At 39.2% G+C, this 10,383-nt stretch overlaps 1 protein-coding gene across 3 annotated transcripts in view; it reads left to right on the top strand.

Annotated features, from left to right (window-relative positions):
• cbarpb (CACN subunit beta associated regulatory protein b) overlaps positions 1 to 7,199 on the top strand; it is a 32,251-nt gene extending 25,052 nt beyond the window's left edge. For all 3 annotated transcript variants that reach the window (XM_038280781.1, XM_038280782.1, XM_038280783.1), the window contains one exon: positions 312 to 7,199. In XM_038280781.1, the coding sequence (XP_038136709.1) occupies positions 312 to 1,830 (1,519 nt within the window). In that variant the 3' untranslated portion in view covers positions 1,831 to 7,199. The remainder of the gene's footprint in view (positions 1 to 311) is intronic.
• The last annotated feature ends 3,184 nt before the right edge of the window (positions 7,200 to 10,383 follow it).

Genomic DNA, 10,383 nt, shown 5'->3' on the forward strand with positions numbered 1-10,383 from the left:
CTTTTCTAGCCTCTTGCTCAGTCACTCGTCATTTTATGCCTTATGGAACAAACATTTTTTTGTCAAACCAATAACAGCGCTACTATTGTGGTTCCTCTGACTCCAGAGGTTTAACTCTCATGCGACATTCAGCTGAAGCCATTGCAAGTCATGAAAATCATTGTGTGCACTGTGAACACAAATATGTGTCAGAACGATATGTTTCTCAGGTCAGTTGCGCTGACATTAACACTTGTGTTGCACTTATTTCGTTCAGTTTCGTTTATTATTGCATTTTATTTTGTCTCCCAATCCCTGTGTCCACACTGCAGGGTAGAGGTAGAGGTGGTGGTGGAGCCCAGCTGCAGCCACGATGGGCCCGAGGTGATTGGCTTGTCCCCTGATCCTCAAAAAGAGACCCTCTCTGTGGGGAGGAGGGAAGGCGGCTACTCCTCGGACTCCTTCCAACCCCAAGATCCACAATCACTTTATAGAGACATATGGACACTACGCGCATCCCTTGAGAAGTACGCTGCCTCTGACCAGAGCAGCAACAATGACAGGAACTCAGTTTGCGGTGATGCTGACAGTGTCTGTTCACTTGGTGGACGGACAGATGGTGAGAAAGGAGGGCTTCCTAGTCAACAATCCCAGGACTTAGGGGACGAGGCAGAGGGGGGAGAGGAAGACAATGAGTTCTTTGCACATGAGGATAAGGGGTTTGGTATACAAGAGACAAGAAAGAGAAAATACGGTAGCACAGAATCAGAGCGAAGGGGTAGTGATGCAGAATCCGGTACTCGTAAACTGTTACAGATGGACAGCGGCTATGCGTCGATAGAGGCTCCTTCTCGAGGTCCAGACGACCTGAGACTGTTTAGCAGCAGTAGCATCACTGGAAGTCCTAAAGACAGAACTGCCCATGAAAAAAGGCATCATTTCACCAATGCGGGGAGGACAGGTACTATTGGTGAGAGTTTTGAGTCTCATTTGTTTGAGGAGGAGCCTGAGGATGAGTTGTTAATGGGTGCCAGTGGAGGGGTTTCTATGGAAATAGGAGCTAGTGCTTTAAGCTGGCAGCCATATGGTCAGATAATCACCCCACGAGAGGCTGAACTACCTCCATCTCAGCTGATTCCCCTTCACCGGCGTGACTACAGCATAGATGAGAAAACAGACGCACTCTTCCATGAGTTTCTCCGCCATGACCCTCAGTTCGACCTGCAGGAGTCGCCTAGAAAACATCGCTCCCGTATCCATCTTCGCAAACAGTGGCAGCGTCACAAGCAATGGAGCGATCCTGGAGTCAGACACTTCCATTCTTCCTTTGAGAGACACAGACTCCCTCTTCGGAGGGGGGAAAGTGTAAACTACCCCTTGGACACAAGTTACCACACTACACTGCCCCGCATTGTCAGTGCTCCTGACGAGGAGACCAGCGATGGAACTTGCAGCACCCCCGACACCCCAAAAGTCAAGCCAACGTCTACTGTTTCTCCAGAAAGGGAAAGGAAACTCAATGTCAAAGATTCTGAGGAACAAACATCTTCCACTCTTCCATCTTCCATCTTCCCATCTGAAAAAGACAGAGGACTGGCTGAGCAAGTTGACACTAAGGAGGATGGCAAACAATGTGGGCACCTTGCTGAACCCCTGGATGAGCGCTCACCCCCTCACCTGCCTGAGTCTTCGGGGTATGGTCCTCAAACAATCACAGCCGAGCTTACGGAAAAACTGACTGCTAACCTGGATGAGAGACTGTACACAGCCCTTCACCAGACCAAGGACACAACCATGGAGTGTGTAACAGTGACAGCAACATGTGCATCCCCGGACCATAGCCCAGTGTAGCAGGGCTCCAATCATCCACTTTGTCAGCATCCCTTTTCCTGATACAAATTTTCATTTATTTTGGTTTGCTTTCATTAAGTTCTGTCTTGCATGGCTTGATTGGGGAAGTTTAGAGCCATGAATAAAACATCCAAATTATACTTTCAATCAATCACCACAAAAATCTAGAAACCATGAGATCTGAAAGAAATATGCCTAATTTAAGCATTCTAAGTTGTTTAAAATGAAAATACCTTAATTATTTTAAAGAATTGTTTACAAGAGTAACATGTCAAAGTATTTTACTGATAACTTTTATTTATAGCCAATCTATGCCTGGATTCAGCATTTTTGAAAGCATTGATGTCCTTCCAGTGAAAATACCTGAAAGTGAGGGCAATTACAGCCTCTGCTCACTGATCCACTGTGAAACCAGGTGCTATTGGACAAGTGGAAAGCTCTTGAAACGGTCGCAGTTGTTCCTTCCTAGTCATAGTTGGCTAACTAAATGAATGATTAGACTTTGATCAATGTTCCCTCTAAGCTGCGTGGCTGCGGAATTGCGTGCTACTCAAGCATTCCCAGCGCCTATGAAAATCTAAGCAGTGCATAAAATAAAATTCATTATAAACTGCAATCAATTGGACCAATAACATGTTTGTCTTTATCATTTTGAATTCATGTATAAATTTTTTTCAACTTAAAACCATCAATGAACATATCCCCAAATTCTGTTTCCTAATATAAAAATGGAAAACAGTCTATCTAGCGAACGATCTACTCTTCCAACCCAGTTTATAATATCTCTATCAAATCATCTTTATAACAAATATAAATACAGTTAAGAGTTTTATTAGGGTGAATATGTTTCATTAAAAGTAAGTGTCACACAACAAAGAGCTAGGATTGAGGATTAGGGCTACTAAAATTTTTTTTTTAAAGTTAACTGACTATTTTATTTGAGATTAATATGGGAATAGAGCATAATTCTGACTTCTTTCTCAGAATTCTGACTTTAATCTTCGAATTCTGACTTTAATATCAGAATTCTGGTTTTAATCTTCGGAGATTAAAAACAAAGTTCTAAGATTAAGGTGAGAATTCTGACTTTCTTCCCATATTAAACTCAAATAATATTTAAAAAATTGTTAACTTTTAAACATTTTTCCAGTCTTCATAATTCTCTCCCAGGGAGGTACAGTGCAAGAAATAATCCAACATAAGAAAAATATGCGGCGACCCAAAGTATTTACCAGTCTGGTCTTCCGGTGTTCTGTCAGATCAGCATACCCCATCAGACCAGCATACCCATAGTCAGTACGCATGCGCAAGACGTCAGATTTGCATATGTCGTGTCATATGATAAACAAAAAGTTGTACTTTCACGGTAAACACACACACAATTACCAGAAAAGCAGACCGAAAGTCAAGCACAATGAAACTCACCACTTTGCAACAGCCCTGCAATCCAAATTTAAGTCAGGGTTAAGTCATTTTGTTCCTATTCCAGTGACATTTATTAAAGCCTTTTTTATTTATTTACTTATCTATATTAATCATGAAATGCTTATACTGTTATATAATTTATAGAAATGCTAAGAAAATTCTGATTTAAAAATTAGTTATAAGAATTTGTAGTGTATAAAAAGCACAGCACGCATTTCATTGTAGGAATGTTTTAATGTGAACAAAAAGTTCTTTCTGAAGGTTTATTTTTTCGTTTCTTCCAGAGCAGGAGCCTGACCCTGGCCAAATCTGGACTGTTACATATAGTATACCATGTATCTAATGGACAACGTTTTTTTTTTTTTTTTCATTTTAAATCGGCCAAATCACCTAAATTAGAAGTAAACTAATGGGAATTGCTGCACTAATCTCTTAAATTTTAATAAGCCATATAGCTTGCTATGATCCTAGGTTTATAACAAGTTTAATATTGGTGTGTGGGAACAGAATGCACATGTGATGCGGCCCACACTGGTCCTCAGCCTACTCAGGGGGCTTGTGTGTATAACCAGACAAATAGAAAATTTAGAGGGAACATTGCTTTTAATTAATCTCTCAAAACCATTTTGGGAAAGTTAATTTCCATGTGACTGTAGGTCAGGTTAAAAATTTACAAGCCAAGCATTTGAAAGGCAAGGCAAATTTCTGGTGGGGTGCATTCATTTGAAGGGGTTCTAATTATTTCTCTTTGCTTAGTCCATTCCTCAGCTTTGCTGCTGCTTCTTTGTTAACTTGTATTTTATTTATTGGGATTCTCATATGCTTTGAGAACATCTTTACAAATTTTAAAGTGTATATGTAAGACCTCTATGAGCTCCTATTGCTTTGGGCCTCACTGACACAATGGGATTCTATTGCGACATGAAAAATAGACTTTTTTGTTTACGGGTCTGTAGCCATCTATTAAGCAGTTGTATAAAAACTACTGAACATGACAGGTTTTTTCCAATATGAGAAAACTATTAGATCCACACCAGGCTTTTTTTTGTTTTTTTTTTTTACATCCTTTAGCTTTTAGCATACACCAATCATAACATAATGAACACTAGCTTTTAAAGTAAAATACTCTTTATTCTTTCATAACAAAAAAAACCCCTCCAATGTGTTGGAATTTGATGCCTTTTTACCATCTTTTTGTTCTTTTTTGATGACTAAGTGGGCCGTGAAGTCAAACTTTGCCCCTCCAGAGTATCATGAAACAATTTAAAAGTGGTCTCTGTGGCCAGCTAGTTGAAAGATGTTTTCTAAAAAATAACTGAGCAGAGACCACCTCTTTTCAGCTTGTTGCACATCGTTTCTACTTATAAACACACAGGATGAATTTCTCTGATGTGTGACAAGACAGATTAAAGCACTGAACTTCAGCAAAATGTCTACTTTTCAGGAGCGCTTATAGTGGAAAATAAAACACACAAAGCGGATGTCTTTACAGCTACAGCTTTCTGACGATGTTACATTCTTCCTCGAGCTTGCAGATCTCCTGCAGAGTGGCTTGTCATTATGGGTTAATGCTGGAAACATTGTATAAAGCCCCTGTCACACCTTAACGACTTAGACAGCGTATCCCTGACGTCCCAGAATCTTCTAAAACACTGGAATACCCTGAACTGTCTATGTATTTTTTGAATTTTGGGCATATGCATAGAGTATTCATAACAAGTCCAGAGTGTGTGCCCAACGACAGCCTAACTTATGCATAACGCATGGCAGCATAATGCCCATGAAATGTCACAAGCCAGTCCTGAGGGGGGCGGCAATGCGTCTGGAGGTGCCCGACCTGCATAAAAAGATTTCTTTGATCGCTGTATTAACCTAGTGGCCGTTTACCTCCATTTCCTCCTTTGGACCCCCTTTTATACCAAAACGCTGCCATTACACCATTATACAGTAGCTGTAAGTTAGAAACATGTCCAGCAGTTGTCTGGAACACGTCAGATACATTGATATGTGCTGGAGATTAGTTCTTGTTAAGTTACGCATAAGTTATGCATAAGTTACTCATAGGTTTTAGATAAGCTAGATACCATGACTTATGAGTAACCTACACTTAACGTTTATCAATGATTAAATAACTTACCTGTAACATATGACCCATGTATGAGCATACGCTGACATAAGTACTTGTCGACGTGTGCTAGCGTGCATCAGCGTCCTCATCACTGATACAAAACTCACCCATAACTTATCCAATGTATGCCAGCGTTTTTGCCAGATTTTTCGTACGTCAGGCTAAATCGTCAAGGTGTGACGGGGCTTCAGGGAGGCTACTGATTACCACTTCAATATGATACTTGGTGAGAAACATTAGGCAGCAAGAGACAGATTTTTTCTTCATATTATGTGTAAGAAAAAGTTCAGAAAAGGCTGATATGGTATGCTTGGACAATAGAGTCAGAGCACCTCCTAAAACTGCAGCATTCTTGGTCTTTAGTGTTCAGTATCTATTAAAAGGGATCAAAGCTCTGTGAACTGGCAACAGAGAAGTGACTCAATTTTGTATGTGGGAAGTAAGGTTTGGATTGAATGCTCCACCAAAAGCCATAGATGTCATAGATGATCACTACATGGCACTGTCATTGCCTTTCTCTTCTACAGCTGGAAGACTCTTTTAAAAGTGAGTCCAACTGATATTTATATTATTTAATCCAACATTTGTTCCTCTGTTATTCCTCTTTCTGTGTGATCCTAATAATTAGGAGCTGCCTTTCAAGTAAAATGACATATTTTGATTATTCATCAAGAGTAAAGACAGGACAAATTATTATATGTTAAATAATCCTGAGCATATCTGTCTCTCTGATGCTTAGCAAAGGCACCTCTGCAGACGATGGGGATGAATATTAATCATATAAGGAAGGGGATAGACCTCTTTTTATCCCACATCTCTGTTTTCTCAGTCTTGGAGGCTGCAGCCTTGCAGTAAATGGAAAGGTCTCCCTCTCTATTAGTGTGGGTGAAAGATGATGATAATGCCTCTCCCCTTCCTGCACAGATTAGATCTTCTCCTTCTGCATGAAAAGAGTCTTCTGTTATGGCAAAGTGGGCAGGAGGAGAATTCCCCGTCCAACTGAGATGAAAGGAGGTGAATGCAAATAAGAGAGTGGAGATCCTTGTAACTGCTGTTCTTTACCGTCATTCATACACCATGCATATGAATCTGTTATCTCCCAAATATGTTATGTCATCAGCTGAAAGGTAATAAGATAACATAAACACCAGTGGGTGAGATGTGTCTTATGAAAGAGGAAGGTAGCGGCTTTCTTTGCACGTCAAAAGCCTGAAATATCTGATCTGAGTCGGTATTAAAAAGACAGCTTAGAAACCATAAAACCAATGGTTAAGAGAAATAGTGGAAATGTAACAATAATACAGTTTGCTGTGTATTCAAGCACAATATTTCAAGAGCTAGACTAAATCAATGTTCTTCATTAGATTTAGGATGATACTGTAAAAGTGAAGTAAATGGTGTTTGTACACATTTGGTACGCATTGGTGCCATAGCCACATTTAGGACTGCATGACAGTTAACATTTCATAATGGATTCTTTATCCTTTTCTCAGAGTTATGGTACAAAATAATCAAATCCATAATTTATCATCATTGTTAAAGGCAGACTTTTTTTTTTTTATTCAGAAATGCTTTTAAGAGTCAGACTCAAACGATATAACCCATTAGATTTTGTGAGATTTATCACTTGGAATGTAAATCTGTGTTCATTGCTTGTTTGTAAACATTTCTTTAGGGAACAAAATGTTGTACGCTTTCATAGCAATTTTGCTTCTGTTGAGTCAAATTTATTTAAGCTTGAGGGACCAAATTGTTTTAAAAACAGGTGTTTATTTTAGGCTTGTTTTACAATCTGTGAATAAATGAATGAAGTAAAGCCTGCCAGAGTGTGCTTTATTCAAAGGTTTTGATAGTTTATTAGTGGTGGGAAAATAACAGAGCCCAGGCTGCCTCTTATGAATCCCCTTTCATTTTGCTCTCTGTGTTTCTTCCACTCTTATTGATTTTGTTTGTGCCTCTACTTCTTATCATTACCCCATATTAGTTGGAGAGAGCAGGGAAATCAAGTCCGTCATCGAGAATAGGGGATTCTAAAATGTTTGCTTTATGCTTGTCTTTTTCTCCCTGTAGTCAGATGGAGGTTTTAATATTCTAAGATAAGAACAGCTTAACACAGCCACACCATGGGATTTTACTGAGGTGGAGACAGGTTTAACTTAAATCATACTGAAAAGACAAGCTATCGCAATCTAGTTATTTTCTTATTGAATTGACCAGTATGCTACATTGGCAAAGTTGCTTCTGTATTCATTCTAGATGATTGGCACTGAGTGCTGATCAGTGTCGGACAAATAATGAGATTTCATGAAATGTTAAATGAATTAATGCAAAACAAAATTATCTCTATTTTGCCTCCCAGCGCTGCAAGATTTTCCAACCCTACTTTCATGCTCTTCAAGGAAATTACAACTTTGTACTTCTATCCCAGTTTTACAACTTTCAACTTCCCCATCTAACCTTTCGTTCTTCTGCAGACTGCAGTGCAAACATACACATAACATGATGTCAACTTTGACTTTAAACTTGAAGATTATTTATATCTCAATCAGATCCAAGATATCTGCTCTCTAATAATGTCAGGTATTTTTTCTTTCCTTCTTTCTTACTCTCTTCCAGGGGCTGGGTAACTGCCTCCAAGCAGTCATTGCTTTAACTGATTCAGTGATAGTTGAAAGAAGATGCCTGCTTGAGACTGATTAATGCAGAAGGGGCAGTGATCTTTATGCAATTAAACCAATAGAAAAACACCATGACTGACCTTAATCCACATGTCTAATAAAATGTTGGCAAAGCCTCTACAGTTACTTTTCACCAGATTTTGAAATTGTGTTTTTTGATCGTCCTTTCAGAATTGCCTTAGCGAGGTCCTGAACTAAGGTTGTAGCATCTTTATTTAGAGAGTTGTGGGGTTCCGACTACTTACAGCAATTAGTAGTCCTTTACTAGTGTTACTAAAATCAACTCGTAAGAAAGTTTTTCTTGTGAAGTGCTTCAGATGATAATTATGATGATTTGAAATGAAAAAAAACTGAATTGCTGTAGACTGTGAGTTTAAATTCTGAATAAAATGCAAAGTTTGCAGTAAGCGTTGGAGTTGGCGTAGTGTAAAATGGGGAACAGATTGCTAAGAAGAAACTTACCTGAATATAATTAGCGCAGACTGAGCAACAATGGATGTTGAAGAGTTAGTAGATTTGTCAGACAATTAAACATTCAACCATCCATCTTCTCCAACTTATTCTGTCAGGGGCGTGGTGGAGCCGTTGCCTATTTCCGGTGTTCTGTCAGATCAGCATATCCGATCAGACCAGCATATCCAAAGTCAATACCTGTATATCCCTTTAGTTTTGTAAGAAAATACACAAACAACTACAGGTGCTTGGCTCCAGGTACTTAGAGATTCACTTCCAAACAGAAACCCCACATTCATATCTTCAGGTAACACAGAGTACATGTCAGACTTAATAATATTACTTTAGCGATAGTTTAAAGGTGTTGCTTTATTGTATATCTCGTACCATGTCTTTTGGTTGTGCTGTTCTTTTTTCATCTCGTTACAGGTGATGAAGCAGACTGAAAATGTTTTTTCATTGTCTCCTTTCTATCTCCTCTTTCTTTCATCTTTTCTCTTTTTTCCTTTTTCTTCTGTGTTTCTGCTCTACTTACATTGCAGTGTCCATATAAACTGTAAAACTCCCTGCATAATTATATTAAAGCAATTTATATGCATGAAACAAGTGGAGCAGTATGGCAATTGCCATACTGCTACACTTGTGAAAGTAAAATCTGTTGGGCTCTTTTTGGCATCAAGACAATTATTCTTATTGCCACATTGCCAGACAGGACACTGTAAAAAAGAAAAAAGAAAAAAGAAAATACACTTTAAATTACCTCAACGGACGTGTATCCCTTTATCAAATACAAAAAAAAAACAATTTTATTACTTTTTTTGGGTGTTTTTTGAAGCGTGTGGCAATCTGACCTTAAATTGTTTTTTGTACAGTACATGACCAAAGGGATACACGCCCGTCAAGGTAGTTTAAAGTGTATTTTTTGTACAAAACTAAAGGGATAAACTAAAGGGATAATGCGCATGCGTATTGACTATGCGTGTGCTGCTCTGACAGGGTATGCTGAATTGACAGAACACCGGCTGTCCATGGGTGAGGGGCGGGGTACACCCTGGACAGGTCACCAGTCTGTCGCAGGGAAACCCTATAGACACACAAAGACATACAACCCTGCATGCACATACTTTCACCTCAGGTCAATGCAGACATGCTATTTAACCTAACGGTCATTTTTTTGGACTGTTGGAGCAAGCCAGAGTACCCAGACAGATCCCACGCATGCACAGGGAGAACCTGCAAACCCCATGCAGAAAGAGCCCGGGCCGGGAACCTTCTTGTGCAAGGCAGAGTATAAAAAACACTGACACCTTGCAGCCCCCATTAAACATCAATTCAAATAAGAACAGGATAAAGCAACAAAATATTGGAAAAGACTTTAAATTATAGTATATTTTAATACTTAGATTGGCTTGATTTCTATACCGATTTGCCACTGTCCAAATTCATGAAATTAGAATCAGTTTTTACAGAAAATGTATTCTCAGCAAAATCACTAATTTTATACAGTGCTTTGTAATTCACTGATGGGCTGCAGGATGAAAGGAGCAGACTACTAAAAGCTAAATCCATTCATTAAAAGTGGGGATGGATGAAAGGCTTTGGGGAGGCTGAGATTAATCTTTGTTGAAAGCAAGAGACATCTACGGTCTCTTAAAGCCTTCCTGATTTTATTTCTCTCTTTTGCATCATACCAAGGCTTAGCTCCACCAGTCTCCGATGTCTGCTGGCCACTAACCAAGGATGACACCTCCAGTGGTAGAATTCAATTGGTTTGTCCTTCAGTATGTGGAGAGGTCCTCATTGTCATCTTCAGAGTAGCAAATCAAGAATATCTCCCGATAATAATTCAAATCACCCATGCATACTGTT

Source organism: Cyprinodon tularosa, unplaced genomic scaffold (genome assembly GCF_016077235.1).
Source record: "Cyprinodon tularosa strain WSP-4 unplaced genomic scaffold, ASM1607723v1 ctg164, whole genome shotgun sequence".
Classification (NCBI taxonomy): Eukaryota; Metazoa; Chordata; class Actinopteri; order Cyprinodontiformes; family Cyprinodontidae; genus Cyprinodon; species Cyprinodon tularosa.